The 17930-nt window shown below is 38.6% G+C and overlaps 1 protein-coding gene across 8 annotated transcripts in view; it reads left to right on the top strand.

Moving 5' to 3' along the window:
* PHF14 (PHD finger protein 14) overlaps nt 1-17930 on the top strand; it is a 286241-nt gene that overhangs the window by 9210 nt on the left and 259101 nt on the right. For all 8 annotated transcript variants that reach the window (XM_045005266.1, XM_045005262.1, XM_045005263.1 and 5 more), the window contains exons 3-4: nt 4439-5100; nt 11452-11596. In XM_045005266.1, coding sequence (XP_044861201.1) covers nt 4439-5100; nt 11452-11596 — 807 coding nt within the window. The remainder of the gene's footprint in view (nt 1-4438; nt 5101-11451; nt 11597-17930) is intronic.

Here is a 17930-nt window from a genome sequence, read left to right as displayed (position 1 = left end):
TGTTGCATTCGCATGGTTATTGTCAATGAAAAAAGTAACTTTCTTACACCTTCTCACAAACTATTTCTAAGTATTGCTCCTTAGTATCATTATAGTTAAAGTTGTACTTATTACTCATTTATTACAAATAATTTAAAGACTTATTCTTGGCTTAAGATTGGCATTACATGGTCTGTTTTTAGAATAATTTAAAAAAATAATTGGTTTGGCTCTTTGGTAACTTAAAAAAAAAAAAGAAACGAAGAACATTCAAGTTTGTGATTTGGGAACATTCAAGTTTGTGACTTGCGTGTACCCCATGATGCAAAGTTTCATGCCTTCAACTGAAGTTTTGCAATCCAGCAGTGCACAATAAAGATCAGCGCTTTGAGAGTTTGCTTTGAAAAGCAGCTATAGTGTACTCTTCTCTTTAACATTAAATAGATGCATCCTAAGGATTCTTGATGCCTGGACTAGAGTATCTATTTGTTCCCTGTATAACGTGTGTATATAGCATATTTTTAGCCTAGAGCTCTCAAAGCACTTTATAGCCCATGTGGCTATGTATTCACTTTTGAGGGATGAACTCTGCATCCATTTGCATCCGCACTGCTGCATAATAAGTGGGTTGAAGAACATTATAGTTTCAACGGAAAACATTAAAGAGAATTTTTAAGTAGGCAAGATGGATTTTGAAATATATGACAGCAGGGTTAAAGTGCTCAGACCTTTTTTACTCTTCACTTTTTTTAAAATGTCCTGTTATGCCACAAGCTGCATGATGTTTTCTTGCCATTATTATTTATTAATAAACACTTGACATTATAAAAGCAGCAAAGAGTCCTGTGGCACCGTATAGACTAACAGACGTATTGGAGCATGAGCTTTCATGGGTGAATACCCACTTCGTCGGATGGACTCTTTGCTGCTTTTACAGATCCAGACTAACACGGCTACCCCTCTGATACTTGACATTATGATATCACCCAAAGACCCAATCAAAATTGGTACCTTATTCTGCTGGGCTCTGAACAGGCATGAATAGAGAGAAAGCCACTGTGCTGGATGCTGGGTCACTTACTGAGTGCTGGCTCAGAGGTAAGCATGCCCACTTACTACATCATTAGTAACTAGGTTGTCCTTAGTCTCTTTTCATCCTTGTGCTGACTAGACATGACACACTTCAGTTTATAGCATCTGACAAACTTACAATCTCCAGTTGTGCGTCTGCAAGCCAGTCATTCACAACTCCTTTTTTGGTAGCCTTCTCAAATCCACACCTGCATTTGATAAAGTTGCTTAAATGCTTCACTCACAGGCATTGGAAGACAAAGTACTGTCTCTGATCAGTACAGTCATATCTTAAACTCTTTTGTCTGGTGATCTTTGTCTTTATATACATTACTCTGTCTCTTCTGGTAGCAAGAATGTTTTAACTGAAGTGTGTGGCTCAGATCTGTAATATTTTAAAATGCTTAGTCAAACCTTCATACAATGCAAATAAGTGCATAAAATTATGGCTGCAAGTTAAATTGACATTAGATTCAGTCTAAAATCAAATGTTTGGAACATTACATAATATCAATTCTATTCTATTCTTTTTTGGTATTTAAGATTGATTTAGCCACTATTCTATCCAATATGCACAATTATGGTATGTAGCTTTAACTGATTGCCAGAAAATAAAGAGGAATCTGCTAATAGAATATAAATTACAATGATTTTAAAGTTCCTTCTTTTTCATGCATTGAAACTGGAGAAGAATTCTTATCCTGTATGAAACCACCAAAATGGTGGGTTTTGTAGCTGATTATTCTTTAAGATATTTTAAAACTGTCCTTACAAAAGGTAATTTTTTTTTTTTAAAATTTAGGTGAAATGATTGAAATGGCCTATGGTATACTATAGTTTCTCCAAGGTATTTGGTTTGTATACTGTTTTTTCCAGTTTTTGTGACTGGACTTGAGACTGAGTAGAGGTGGTTAGCTGACAGGGAACATGGAAACAAGGACAAGTTGCAAGAATGAAGGGTTGGAAAGAACTAGAAAAGCTCCATTAGGCTTTCTGATTTTAAAAAAACCCTTTTTTCCTGATAGTGCTATGTCAACCATTGCTGTATAAATAACGTATTTTTGCAAATTTAAAGAATATTTGACAAATTGTACAGAGAAAAGAATTTAAAAAATGTATCCCATTACTTGTATGTATTTTTTTGCAGTCAGATGCTTTGCTGTTCAACTATGAGTTTTTACTTTTGATTCTTAAAGTTCAAAATTAGTTGTGGAGCAATTATTTTAAGTAGTTGTATAACAAGTTTAATTTTTTAAAAAAGCTTTAATCATATCATATTTAGAATAAAAAAACTATATAAAAGAACAAGACTCTACTTCCTAGTGCAGTTATATATACATTTATCTAAGATTAATGTTTTGACTGTGACTTTCTTGCAATAATTTTGAAAAAGTTATTTTCATAATCAAATGCAGGCACAGTTTAGTACAGCCTTGGCCATGGGACTTGATCAGCTTAAGCATAGTTAACTTAAAAAAATTGCTTTTGTGACATTGGGGCTTTGTGATACTGTATTGGTGATGACAGTTTCTTTTGTTTTCCCCTAGTCATGGAGGCTGTTGTCTCCCTAAGGGAACGACTCAGGATATCTGAAGTTGTACATGGTGGTCATGTCCCCACCACATGTTCAATTCAGGACACTTGCTGTGTACTCAGCATGCTTATACTTGGATTCTGGAAAGACTTTCCTCCTGAGCTTAACTTTAAGCATGTGATAAGTCTTAGAAGGATCAAGAGCGAGGAAAGATCAATTAAAGGAACTCTCCAAAATGGTGCCAGGCACTCCTCTCCTGTTATCGTGAGCCTACTTTCGCTGGCTTACCATAAGACGTGATATTTGTTCATAAGCCTTTTACTCTTAAAATGTGTAAACTTCTAAATTAATTAACATTTATTATAAGAAATGGGTCCTTTAAGAAATTTAGCACCTAGTGTCACTCTTTAGCACCACATCCTTACATTCATGGATGTAATCCCATAGGGCTTAGCTACATGGTATTTGTATGGGGCTCTCTGCATCCTGTCTCCACCATACAGAACCATGCTAGTTCCACTGTCTGTTCGGCTGTATATGGCTATGAAGGTGTGTGCAGGGATTGCTCTTTGGTAACTAATAAAATGCATTAGTTGCTATTGCCTGGTAAGTAAGATAATTAAGGGCAGAGGCATTTTTTTTTTTTAGGTACCAGTAAAGCAGTTCTCTGTAATGTACAATGGCTCAAAATATACATGATGAGGTTATTTATTTTATTTATTTATTGGCACTTGTTGGAGGTGACCGGTACAATTTTGGTGGTAGATCTGGAAAATCTCAATCCATACTTCATTGAATAATATGCACACCACAGAAGCCTTTGTCTCATTGAGTGCATGTATCATGCAGAACAGAACTTTCTGCTGTTTTCTAGTAAATTGCTCCGAATACGATAATTTATTCTTCATTTCTCTTAACTTAAAATAAATATTTAAAATGAAAACTAGTAAAAGAATGTAGGTTACTAGGAGAAACACTGAAGTCAGGAAGTGTCCCTGCATCTTTCAACCTTTTTGTGCAAATGCATCATAATAATCTTTAATTACATTTTTACATGCTCTCCTTTTTTCCCAACAGAACTCCAACCTCACTTATTTGCATACTGAATAGAGAAATGAGGCAGAAGTCCATAACCTCTGCCTTATCCATTGTGCAAATTGGATTAGTGTAGTGAATGAGACAAGGGATCAGTAACTGAAGAATGATAATGGGGTGACATCCAGTTCAGGCTTGCTCATTGTCCAAACTATGCACTGAATGAGGCAGAGCTCTTGTAGGGTCAAAATAGTAAGTGATGGTGAAATTAAAAATTCTTACTCTGCATATATATACCAGGTGGCAGAGTTAAGTTTGTATGAGCAAACTCAACTTTGGCACTTCTTGACTTTTGAATGCTTAATTTTGTAACCTTAATAATCTTTAAATGGCGTGATTTGTATTGAGTATCTATTTTATTTTGAGCTTTCATTTTCAAGGTTTAGGAAATAACTACTAAGATTTTAAAACAAGTACAATTATTCATGCTTTATAATGTCAAGTGGCGACTATATCTACCCCATACTGCTGCCTATTGGTAATAAGAGATGTGATGCAAAGGGGAATTTAACTAGGTGTCATTTAATATATCTTAACTTTTTTTTTCTTCATTTCAAAATGCACTCATTCAACAGATTCTGAGTAGTACTACTTGCAGTAACGATATTTGGACACCAACTGCAACATAGGTTGGATGCCTAATAAGGGAGGAACATGCATCATTCTGTAATTTTAACAATTTGTTACTTCAACAGCTTTTGGGTTTTTTGGGTACATTTGTGTTAGAACACATTTTTTAAATTTTCATATGCTCAACAGATTCTGAAGGAAGTGGTCGTGGGAGTGAAGATGCATCAAAGGACAGTGGTGAAGGTTCCTGTAGTGAATCAGAAGAAAATGTCTTGGAGGAAGAATTGGCAGAAGTGAAAGTAGAGGAAGAACAGCAACCAAAAACTTCTGCTGGAGAAACGATGCTTACAACAGAGAAAGAGGTGATTAAGACTGAAAAAAAAGAACAGGAGGAGGAAGATGAGAAGCCAAAAAAGAAAAAAGAAAAGGAGAAAGAAAAAGCAACTGAATCTGCTGCTGCTGCTGCTGCTGATGAGCAGACAAGTGAACCAAAAAAGTGGAATTTGCGTAGGAACCGACCTCTGCTGGATTTTGTATCAATGGAAGAACTAAATGAAATGGATGATTATGACAGTGAGGATGACAACGACTGGCGACCTACTGCTGGGAAGAAGAAGGGAAAAACTGCACTGCGGAAAGAGGGAAGTGATGGAGATAATGAGGAGGATGAAGATGATGGAAGTGGTAGCGATGAGGATGACAATGATGAGGAAGGCAATGAGGATAACAGCAGCACTGCTAGTGATGGTGGATCCAAGAAAAAGAAAAATAAAGTTCTTAGCAGGAATAGTGCTGATGATGAGGAGCTGACAAATGATAGCCTGGCTCTTTCACAAAGCAAGAGTAATGAGGTAGAGCAACCAACTTTCTATAATATGTCTGTTGAAAAATGGAAAGTAGTCTGCAGTGCTATTCTTTTTAAATTACTCATTGAAGTTAAACTGACTGGAATCCTATTTACAGTGGGTTTTTTTAATAATTAAAAAACCTCCAGAACTATGCTGAATGGGTATGGCAAGTGAAATAAATTTGTTTGGGCCATAAAGGCCAATCAACACCCATTTAAATCAATGGGAGTCTTTCCATTGGCTTCAGTGGCCTTTGGATCAGCTTCATAACAAGTAGGTCCAGAGTGTGAACTAACTTCTGCTAATGAACATTTTAGTTCTGTTATAGCATGTATCTTCTTAAACAGAAACCAATGCTAAAGTTGCGTAATAGCTATGACACGTCCTAACAAATGCCCCCCCACTCCCAAAAGCAAATATTCTTGATCCAGTTCCTTATTGCAACAAACATAATAGAAAACAAAAATTACATTCACTGTTCAAGAATTCTTAATAGAGGAACATGTACTCTGATGTGGGCTCAGCTACAATGAATGTTATATTTCTCTAGCAAGCTGTTCATAGTTCTGGTGTATGCTCTAATTTTTTTAAAACACCAAACAGTACGATGGGTAAGAATTAATTGCATTGAATACACTGTGATTTCAGAATGCAAATATTATGTATTGAGTTTCTGTTATTGCAATCTTTTAGCACACACAATTCCTATCCCCTAAAATAGGGCTGTAGTGCTGTATTGAGTTGTTAAGATTGTTGACTTAATACATCATAGTTGTAAAATTCAAAAAATCACTATAAAGACTATTGTTTTAAACTTTTTACAGGTAATTATACTGTTGATACCTAACTTCTGGATAAATTATAGTCATACAGGTTTACTTAGAGGTTTTTTTCATTTAAAGAGTTTTGTGTGCGCTGATTTTTCTGTTAACACTCCATATTGTGTTGAACAAGGTTGAGTGTTTTGGAATGTTGAAGAAACAAATATCTTTCTGTGTTGTACTTTTATGAGAGACTTACTTGTAGATACTTTATGGATTTAGTCACTAACATTGGTTATCACTTGTGCATCTTATTAACGCTAGTAGTTGTGACTAAAAAGATAACTTGAGAATTATATCCTTTAGGTTTCACTTTTATCATATGCATGTATTGTTTTTAACATTAAACCAGTACACTTGTTTACATTTGAAATTTGCAACATTGTGTGCATTATATGCTTATTGCTGTGACCCTACAAGGAATGGTTTGATTTTACAGTGTTAGGATCTAAAGTACTTCTTAGATGACTGTCATTTTGAACCTCATAGCAGGTAAAGTTTGCCCTCTTGCCACACAGTAGGTACAATACAGGCAATGATATTGCAGGCCTATTTTACCCTGTTCTTTAGGGATCTCTTAAGGTGAGAGTAGCCCACTCTCAGTCCCTTTTTCTTTATATCGTTTTCTGATTTTAAACTACCACTACACTTATCCATGCCTTCTAGCTGAGGCTCTCAAAGCATTTCACAGATATTAATGGACTAATCTTCACAAAACATCCAAGCTAGGTTAGTGTTGTTAGAGTATAATCCCATATTACAGATGGGGAAACTGAAGGACAGAGAGATTAAGGTCTTGATCCTTAAAATGTCCTCAGCTCCCACTGGCATCAATGGTAATTGAGGGTGTTTAGCACCTTGCCAGATTGATTCTTTAGTGACTTCCCCACAGTCAGTGCCAGAGTCAGAATTAAAACTCAGCTCTCCTAGCTTCAAATCTTGGGGCATTAATAATAAGACCATCTTTCCTACCTTTCAAAATGAACTATCACAACTGATTAAAAATTATCCTAACAATGCATGTTAAGAACTATCTGAATTTTTTGATTAAGCTGTTTTTAGATTTTGTTTTCCTTCAATACAAAGTAAGGAAATTGAATCTCTAAAACTGAAAATTGGCTTAATGGACTTTAATTTTTTAAATCTAGTTTTAACTTCTGTGTTAACAGAATACATGTCCAATTTCAGTTCATGAGATTTGAAACAAGGTTTTAAAAGTGCTGCTGGCAGCGCCAGTATAATAATTTTTCACATTTAGTAAAAATAGTTCCTTTAGAGTCCAGCAGAATCTCATTACAATGCAGAAGCTGAAGTCTTAGTAATGCAGATGCTGTTGTGCTTGATGTATGAAAGGACAGAGTATTTAAGCAACTAACTTTGTGTCGGCAGCTAATATTGAGGCCTTTAATAAGGTTTTGGTTCTTATCTCTTTCAAGTCTTTTTGCTGTTTATTTTTTTACCTTTTCATTTTGCAAAGATAGAATTCAAGGACAGACCATGTTATACTTGAACCTGTGTTGTAATACAGTACCTTCATAGTGTTCTACTGTATTAAGTGTAGGCAGACAAGCTTACTTTGTCGCAACTTGTGTCAAGCATCATTAGTAGATAAATGATGCTCTTCAGTTTTACAATCTCTATTGCTTTATGGAGTTCTTTTCTAACCCAGTGAGGGCCTTTGCAATTCCCATTAAAGTTATTAGGAGATACATGTGCATAGGTTGTGAAACTTAATACTTCCTGCAAAAGCCTGCAATAGTGGGTTTTGTATGGGGAATTAAGTGGTGGTGGGAATGAAATCTGCCCCTTTACCTTGCAGGTGTAGGGTTTGGCCGGAACAACAGTTCTTGATCCCACATGAGGGTCCCTGGCCACTACATGCACCATACCACAGATTCAGCGTCCCCTCACAAAACCTAATCTTGATGCCGAATTTGATATCCTTGCAGCATTGGCTTAGCCCTCTATCTTCTGTCTGTTTCTCATACATATTTTCTCCGTATAAATGTTATATCAGTGTTTTCACAGTACAGTTTTATCATTTGGATAAAATGTCACAGGTTTTATAAGTTTGCTTTTAGTTAGAAAAATGTCAGTGTTTATAGAACTAGAAATCACACCAAAATTTTAGACTTTCCTCAATGAAGCCAAGCAAAGAATCTGAGCCTGTGGCGTGGATTGAAAATTCTGGCTTTCCGTAAGGTCCTTAGACCTTTAAGGGCCTCTCTGCTACAAATCTAACTATGCACTGGCACAGTTAATCTGCCATAGTTAGGAGGTATTGCTAACAATTTTTTGTGTTTGTACAGTGCAGTGAAAGTTACCTAAGTCCATGTTTATAGGCAATTATACAGGGAGAGAAGTGTTCAGTTCATGAGTCTTGTCACAAAGTGCTGGCCTTCCTGGATTTATTTTAAAAATAGGGGGAAACTGTCATTAATCTTGAACCTAAGTAATATGGGGAAAACTTTAGTTCCTTCTTTATTTCCTGTTCATCCTTTATGCAAACATGACACTGTATACTATTTTTTTTTATAATTTTCTCTTTTATTCATAGACTTCTCTTCCTCATCACCTCAAGGCTCATGATCTCTTTCTTGATTGAGAGGGTAATGGAAAATTTACTCATAGTGGCAGCAGAGTATAGAGTTTACTAGCTTGCCTTCATCTTGTTACCCTCTCTTCTACCATAGTCTTTGTGAGCATCTTTAAGTTCATTTTGCCTCTCTCAGGACAATAACTACAAGCAATCTGGCTATACCTACTTGCTCCTCACTTAGATTCCTGAAGAGCTTGCCCGTGTCCTGAATGGGTTTTAAATATGTAATGACTGCCTGTATTTTTTATTTTATTTTTTTTTTGAATGTTTGATGTAAATATATAGCTTGTGCCAGATTAACAGCTCTAGAACCAGGAATCGTTTGTAAACAGAAAAGGTAGTAGCAGCAGTACAAACTTTCCCACAGTGCTCCACCAATGTGCCTCATACCTGAACTTCAGTGTCCAAATTTTGGGGTTGGAAGATCACTTGTTCTCTGTGCCCTGTTCCTTGGCTTCTCAGATCAAGATGCCAGTTGTACTGTGTAGTGGAACCAGATTGAGATCTACAAAATTCTACGTAGGCCACTGAACAACCATCATAAAGCAACCGGGGGTGGATTCAGACTGGTAACCAAGAAGTGATGAGCTTTGTATTATTGATCTATACATACAAGAGCTCTGTATTGGTCTCCTGAGATTATGTAGACTTTTTGTTCTAATTTTCTTTAAACTTCAGAAAAATAGAACAACCAACTCAACAGTTTCTCCATGTGATGTTGGCAAACACACCATAGTAAATTACATTTTATTCCTAGTTCTAGTGCGCCATATTAGATTTTATGTATAACCTAGGCACATCTTTTGCGTAATGTAGAAATGGTGGTTTTACATACCATATTGGAAATGTATCTTCTTGAGCTTTTGGAAAATTCCCTAAAATGTTGAGGACCTAGATATATTACTCAGACTTTCAGATCATCAGTTTGGTGTTGGCCTCACCTTTCTCAGTGTTTGAGTACTACAAATTTTAAAACAATTTTATACTAATTATACAGCTTGCATTATCTTTTGCAGCAAGGATTATTAATGTGCATTTAGCATGGTAATGAAAAGTTAACTGGAACAGTTATTCTGTTATGTTAATTCATCTCACTCAAAAGTTTATGCTGAACCATAAATCCACCTCCCCCACCTGTCCCCAGGCTATCATTAGTCTGTTACCACTGCATTGTAACTATTACCTGTAGTCCTGAATATTGCAACTAGAAACGTTTTTTTGTTTTTAGGAAAATTTGGGAAGAGAAAATATCACAAGACCCACATCATCTGGAAACTAATTGCCTTTGCATCTGGGAAATGTTTACTACTTATGATATTCTCTGTCCAGTACTGTATTGCTTTTAATTATGAGCAAAGTGATCAATCAATGAACGGTGCAAGTATGGCAAATGACTTTTGTATCTTCAGAGCCACTTGGGCATCAGATTTATTTTCTAAGGAAATGGTTCTCAAACTGTTGTCCATGGGCCACAGGTAATCTGTGGAGTTTTCCTGGTGGCAGCAGAACACAAAATATCTTGAGAGCAGTGCTGTGTGGGATTGAGAGGCTATGGGAGGTAATAGTTCACATGGGGATTGGAGAACCACTGACCTACGAGTTAAAAAGAGAGTGTTAATACATTATCACAATCGTCAGTGAGGGATTGGGGTGGGAATGGGATGTTTGAAAAGGAAAACTTCTACTCTACTCACTTTTCCCTCTGTTGCTTCAAAATCCCTAGCAATACAGATTCTGGGATAGTAGCCGTGTCAGTCATGGATTGCCAACCTATGCTCTGAAACTATTACAAGTGCTGCTTTAATTAATCAGTAGTGATGGTTTTATTACTAGTGCATCCGATCCCTCACCTCTCCATACGTTAAGACTTTATTGGTGAAGCCACACTAAGTTCCATGTTCTACTCTTTTTTATAAAAAGTCGGGGGTGCAGTGTGCTAATACAGTACAGAGACACAATTTTACAGTCCAGAAACATATTAATCAATTTGAGGATAACCTTAAATCCATCCTAAATAGTATTCATTTAAATACCTTGAAAGGTTGAAAATACCCAGAACTTATCCGTCACTCTTTTATATCTGAATCATATAAACTGCTCCACGTTTTCATGAGAGAAATTCCTAACTGAATTATATAAAATGGTATACATTAGTAATATTTCACTTCATATAGTGCTTTTCACTGTGAAGTATTCTAAAGTACTTTATAAGCTATATATGTGATCCTGCAAACCCTCTCTCATGTTAGTAGTGAGAAGATGAGAAATTATTACCCATTTAATATATCATATGTAAAATCAGCATTGTAATTTAACCCTTGTGTGGGCTTTTGGGAAGATATAGACTTTTTGTTAGTGTAATAATTTTCTGAAGTTAGCTGGACTCCCAAAACATACTTTCAACCTTAATTCTTCTTGCAATGAAGTTTTGTATATTTCTGATATTCCTCTTCTAAAGAACTCACTCACTCACTCATGCCCATCACCCCAATCGGGGTATGGGCCCCCAACCACAGATCTTTTTAAAGAACACCAACAGTTTAAATCGAGTTGGTGGATAAGGTTTGCCAGAAGGGAGACCTGCTCTAGTAGATCTTATAAGGCCCACCCAAGCAAGGCTTCTCTACAGTGGGCATGATCAAGACCCTAAAAGGTGGATGGCAGAATTGCACTTGGGCATCATACAGTTATAGCGGAGAGGAAGACTCTTTTTATGTACGTGAAAAATTAAGCACGCAAAGGTTTTTACATTCTTTAAAATCTTTTTATGTATACTTTTTTAAAATATAAAAATCTTACAGGGCAGCAATATATTTTATCCTTCTTTAATTTTTTTTTATTTACACTGGGCAAATGCCTGTTTTCAATAGAAATAATAAACTATTCCAGTGTGATTCCCAGTGTAATCATTGCATCTTAATTTTTCAATGCTAGGACTCTCTGATCCTTGAAAAGTCTCAAAACTGGACCTCCCAGAAAATGGACCATATTCTGATTTGCTGTGTTTGTCTTGGGGATAACAGTGAAGATGCTGATGAAATAATCCAATGTGACAATTGTGGAATAACAGTGCATGAAGGTAATTTTGTCTCTTTATTCTATTTTATTATTGGGAAGGAAAAGATAAAGACATAAAATATAAAGAAAGTAAGCTGCCTGGTCTGACGTATGAACCCTAAAAATCTGGTGTTAGATTCTTTGTATTGCAGACATCTCTTGCAATAGTATAAATTTCACTCTAACAGACCAAAAGTGTTTTTTTTTTCCCCTTAGGTAAATGTGCTTTTCGAGAAGAAAGCTTCAGAGAATATGAGGCAAGCTATAAGATAGTTTTTAGTGTAAATTCCATTTTGAAAATGCTAAAATGCAGGATATTATATTTCAGGTCTTATTTTTGGGAATTCAGATTAAATTTAGGTGTACTAATGTTGTGCTTCTGCTTCATAAACTAGGGCATAAGGTCATGGCTGTAAATTCTAAGAGCAAAGTTTGCAGTGGCACAAAGTGGACAGAGGGCCAATGAGGTCCAAAAGGTACATGTAGCTGATTGGGAAAGGATATGGTCAGGGCAGTTGAGTTCATGTGAAAGTTAGATGCTTGTTAAATTCAGTATATTAGTGAAGATAAGAGGTTGAAATCAGGAGGAAGTTCAGGCTATGTGAAAAGAGGAATTGAAAATTATGATTATGATTATTATTATTATTTTTATTTGGTAATTGTTCCAAAAGTTCACACTGGGTAGTATTGTGCGTGTAGAAGTCCTCTTGTAACATGCAGAAAGTGATAAGGGAGCTAGGGGGTGTTGCCTTAGAGATGCAATTAGGTAGAGTTTCCAGTAGGCAGTATCAATCTGCCTGCCTTTTGGGTTTCATGAAAAAATTGAGGCTCAGAAATCTTTCTCTTTTAGTCTTTTCATTAGCTGGTCTACTAGGGTGACCAGATGTCCGGTTTTGGACCAGAACACCTGGTTCAAAAGGAATCCTGACAGCTCTGGGCCATTGAATATCTGGTTTGCGGTGCCGCAGCGGGGCTGGCAGGCTCCCTGCTGGTGCCGCGCTGCGGCCTGCGTGGCTCCTGGGTCCAGAAGCAGCCGGCATGTCTGGCTCCTAGCCTTAGGGGCTGCCAGGGCGGAGTCTGCATGCTGCCCCGCCCGCAGGTGCAGCTCCCATTGGTTGGGTCAAGGAAGGGGAGGAACTAGCACCACTCACGAGCGCTCAGCAGGTGGCTGTTGAGGGGGCATGTTTCTCCCTCTGCTGCCCGACCCTCTTCTCCTCGTGTGACTGGGCTTGAGCTGCAGTGCATGCCCTGCGGCGAACCGCCATCTGTCTGTCGCCCCATCACCGGCACCCAGGAGTTGGAGGTATGTGTATCCCCATCTCTAAGTGCTGGGAATGGGGCTGCACCCCCATCCCCCTCACTGCATCCCTCCCATCCCCCCGTCATTGCATCGCTTCCCTGTCCCATCCCATCCTACACCTACCCGTCACAGCCGTGTACCCCTTTTAGCACTCTGCCACCCATCCTCTCCACTTCCCAGAGCTGCCACCCTCATGTTCCTCACCCCCCACATCCCAGCACCCTACTCACCTCCATACATTGCCGCACTCCCATTATGTCCCTATACATCCCTGTGCCCCCCACATCCTCATGCACCTCCCCCTGCATCCCCATTGACCCCACATACCCCCCCACCTTCTCCTCTCTCCTTCACTGCCCCCTCTCACCCCCACCCTGCTCTCATCCTTGGCCTCTTTCCCGCCATATCTCTCTCCTCCACTCCCCCCCCCCCCCCTCGCCCCAAATCTTTTCTCCTCCAGCCCACCCTCCTCCCTTCCCGGCAGGATGATTTAGGCAGCCCCTGGAAAAGTGTATGAAAAAGTCTCTCTGTATAGGAAAGTGTATGCATCCATGCACGTGTGTGTAAGAGACCGTGTCTTTGTGTGGGGAGATGCGTGTATTGCCGCATGTGTGTATACCTGTATGAATAAAATTTACAGCCTAACTCTTTGACTCTTATTCCTTTTACTGGCTTGCGCACAAATTGATGACACAAAATATGTGTGCATTCATTTCATAACAAGTTTTTAAAAGAGACAGGAACTCTAAAAGAAATGTATTATTTCTTAAAAAGTGAATGTTGTTGATTAGTAATTGCAGAAGAGCCAATGTATCAGACATTTCTCCCCACCTTTGTCTCGTTACATTCTAAACTTTGTTGCAGACTCTCTCTTTTATGTATATGTCCAGCATCTACCTGGAGCTCTGATCTTAGTTGGGGTCTCTATGCACTAAACAATAACTGTAATAATACATAATGTGGAAATATGTGTTAGTGCATGCTAGCAGTGTACACATGAATACATGTGTGTATCTGCATGTAGGTGTGGGATTCAATTTCTACAGATTTATTTTTATAGGTACTGGACAGCTGTGCATTTCTGTGGCTGTGCTCTATGGATTTGTATTTTGGCTTCGGGAGTGGACCTTCAATGGAACCATTGCAGCTGTGATAATGTGTAGTCACAATTCCACACATAAAATTACAATAACTTCAGGGAACTAAACACATGGAGCTGGTTATGAAAAATGGGATGAGGGGAGGGATAGAATCATGAAAACCTTTGTGAAATTTCATTTTTTTTTTAAATTACCCTTTTTGACTGTTTTGTTTTCAGCTCTAGCATCTTGTAACAAATAAAACCTGAACTTAACATAATACATCTGTCAAAACAATAAATATGCCTGTTTGGTCCGTGCATTGAAAATTAGCGTGTGAGAGAGGGTGGGGGAGAGCAAGTGACAGAGGGAGGGGGGATGTAGTGAAGGGGGGGCAGGCAGGGGTGGGTCTTCAGGGAAAGGGTGGGGTAGTGGGTGGGGTAAGGATGTTCATTTTTTTGGAATTAGAAAGTTGGCATCCCTATGTACTACTCTTAAATTTTTATTTAGGCGTGACACTGCAAGACTTTTAGAAACATGTTGCTAAAGCAAGCAAGTTAAAGGTGACCTGCAAGGGGTAGAGAAGTTTGTGCTATTATTTGATTCTTTAAATAGCCTGCATTTTTAAAAATTGCTTGTTTTGTTCTGTTTCTTTTTCATCTCAGAAATACCAGGAAAAGTCAGGTTCTGTTTTCCCTGTTTTTGTAGGAGGACTTCTTGGATAACTCTGAAATAAGATTTGGAGCTTTATCAGCCTTAATTGAAGGGTGGGTGTGCTTTTTTCCTCCCAAGGGTCAGAGTTAGCTAGGTGTAAACAAAAATCCGAATATTTTAAATAGCTGGAGTAAAAGTGCTTTTAACTAATCAGATTTCATTTATTTGTTTTTTCTGATGTACTATCCATGTCAGCTCTCATTTGTCTGTAGAGTTTCCTAGGAAAGCAAGGTAGATTACCTGAATTTCTGAAGTGTATTTAAAAAAAAAAAAAAAGAGAAGAAACCCCCAGAACCTCTGGTTTTCTACGTTAAACCTATAAAAGCCAAGAAGAGCCACTCTTATTTTCTTTGCATGTTGCTTCAAAAAGGCGAAATAGCTTTTCGTTTAATATAGAAAAGTTTTTAACTTTAGACTGAATCTCTTCCAACAAATAGTTCCTTGCTTCTTCTGTCCCTACGAACTACAGAGAAAGTTAATTTCCTTTTGTGAGTTCATATTCCCTCCAGACAAATGTTGACTACTTGTAACATTTAGCCTTGGTCTACACTGGCGGGGGGAACGGGGAAATCGATCTAAGTTACGCAACTTTAGCTACGTGAATAACGTAGCTGAAGTTGACATACTTAGATCAACTTACCGCGGTGAAGACACCACGGTGAGTCGACTCTGCCTGCGCCTCTCGCAGCGCTGGAGTACAGGAGTCGACAGGAGAGGGCTCGGGGGTTGATTTATCGCATCTAGTCTAGACACTAGATCCAATCCAATCCGGCAGGTAGTGTAGACATACCCTTAGTTAGCTCTTCTTTCATTGACTAAAATGTCTTCGATGAGTGGTTTAGGGCTACCTAAAGTCTCTTGACAAGGTGGGAACTATTGGAGTTGTTCCATAAGAGAACTTGGTGTTTTGTGTATGAAATAAGTCAGGGGTCGGCAACCTTTCAGAAGTGGTGTGCCGAGTCTCATTTAATCACTCTAAGTTAAGGTTTTGTGTGCCACTAATACATTTTAATGTTTTAGAAGGTCTCTTTCAATAAGTCTATAATATATAGCTAAACTATTGTTGTATGTAAAGTAAATAAGACTTTTTAAATGTTTAAGAAGCTTCATTTAAAATTAAATTAAAATGCAGAGCCCCCCGGACTGGTGGCCAGGACCCGGGCAGTGTGAGTGCCACTGAAAATCAGCTCGCGTGCTGCAGGTTGCCTACCCCTGAAATAAGTCATGCCAGACCAATATCACACATTCTCTATCTCCTCACTCCACCTTTGTTACTCATGAAATTGTGTTTTGAAAATTCTCTACATCTTATGCTTTGAGCTATCTACAAATTAATGAATTGAGACTCTGAACTTTTATTTTATGGTTCATTCCAGAACACATCTATCTCTGCATTGCCCACAACTTCTATTTCATAATCTGTTAATGTGCTGGTTGTAGATGGATGTAAGATGCAGGAAACTAGTTTAAACTAAACTTTTACAGCAATTTTCTAGTTTCCCTAGCTAGGTGTTGGCTTAGCTTATTAGAAAAAAGAAACCAATGCCTACTGTCTTTGAGTGATGATTGAGTTGTTATGCTGGTGAAGAGTGATGGTGATAATTCTCAGAATATTACTGCATGATCAGCAAATATACTCCCCTAGAGCAGTGGTCCCCAACCTTTTCAACTGGCGGGCGCCGGATGAAGGACCACGGCGGCATTTCGGCGGCGATGCCTCTCGATGACGTCACTTGTCGGCGACAAGCATTGTCATCGAGAGGCATCCCCGCCGAAATGCCGCTAAAATTCGGCGGCATTTCGGCGGGTGCCCTAGAGACTTGGAGTTCCATGAAAATCTTTTTGTGACAAAGTTGTACGGTGAGTGAATAAACTAGTATCGAAGTATCTTGTTAGAGTGCAGGCGGAAACTACCGTATATACTCAGTCATAAGCCGGTTTGTTTATAAGCCAACCTCACCAACATGGATAAGTAAAAATGGAAATTTTTTATAACCCATTCATAAGCCAACCCTATAATTCAGGGGTCAGCAAACTTTGGCTCCCGGGCCATCAGGATAAGCCGCTGGTGGCTGAGATGGTTTGTTTACCTCGAGCGTCCGCAGGCACGGAGGTAAACCTAAGTAAACAAAGTGTCCCAGCGCACCAACTGCTTACCCTGATGGGCCAGGACAGCAACTGGTGGGGAAATTTTTTGCGGGGAGAAGCTGGGAGTCAGGGGAGTAACCCCTGTGACCACCCCCCACATGACCCCACCGCTAGCCTGGGACCCCCACACTCTCCCCATCCCATCCCTTCCCATTTTATTGGGGAGGGCCAGGGGTGGATGTCTCTGGTCTGCTCTGGAGGGCCAGACCGGGCGGCGTGGCCACAGCATGTTCCAGCGGGCTGGGCAGCACGGCTGCAGTGTGCTCGGCGCAGCCACAGCCTGATCTGGGGGGCGGGGCCGAGCGGCACGGCTGCAGCCTGCCAGCCCCGCAGCTGCTTCGGAGGCTGGGGGGAGAGCAGCGTGACCAGAAGTGGAGAGACTCTAGCCCTGCCTCTTCCCTTCTGGCTCTGCTGGCTGTGCTGCCTCTCCTTGCTCTCTCTGTTGGGGTGATGGGCTGTGTCCTCCCTCTCTATACTCGTCCATAAGCCGACCCCCTTCTCTGGCGCTTCCCTTTTTTACTAAAAAAAATTTGGATTATGAATGAGTATATACGGGATGTTGGAGAAGTGACAATCTTTTTTTCCCTGGTTAAAATTCATGAACTCTTTAATTTTTATTTTTTTAAATGTATAAAACGTGTAATTCTTCCCTTAGTTTACTAAACCTCTTTCTTCAAAAATTTGAAGATTATAGTTGTCTGTTTGCACAATAATAACTTCATATATTTTCTGTAACAAGGATTTTTCTTTTACCTGTAGTTTTAAATGTCTAAAAGTACATTGTCACCAAACATATTTTGTCTTCAAGCTTACTCCTGTATCCCTTGATGTAAATAGTACAATGTGTATAATATTTTTCTTTAGCTTTTTAGAATACAAACAAAATCAATTAATTCAAACTAGTCCAAATTGCTAGAAATGGAACAAGATTTGTCATTGATATTCAGCATTTATTTTATTGAATAGGTTTAAAATCAGATTTAGTTAACCTTTACATTAATCCATGAAACTCTTTGTTTTACTTTAGGAGCATGGATTTATTTAAAAAAATTTATGTAGAGAAACACATTATGGAAATGTCTTCTTGGCTGCTAGCTATGCATCTACTCTGCTTA

Source organism: Mauremys mutica, chromosome 2 (genome assembly GCF_020497125.1).
Source record: "Mauremys mutica isolate MM-2020 ecotype Southern chromosome 2, ASM2049712v1, whole genome shotgun sequence".
Taxonomy (NCBI): domain Eukaryota; kingdom Metazoa; phylum Chordata; order Testudines; family Geoemydidae; genus Mauremys; species Mauremys mutica.
The sequence above is the reverse complement of the archived record's forward strand: the minus strand, read 5'-3'. Positions and strand labels throughout refer to the sequence as shown.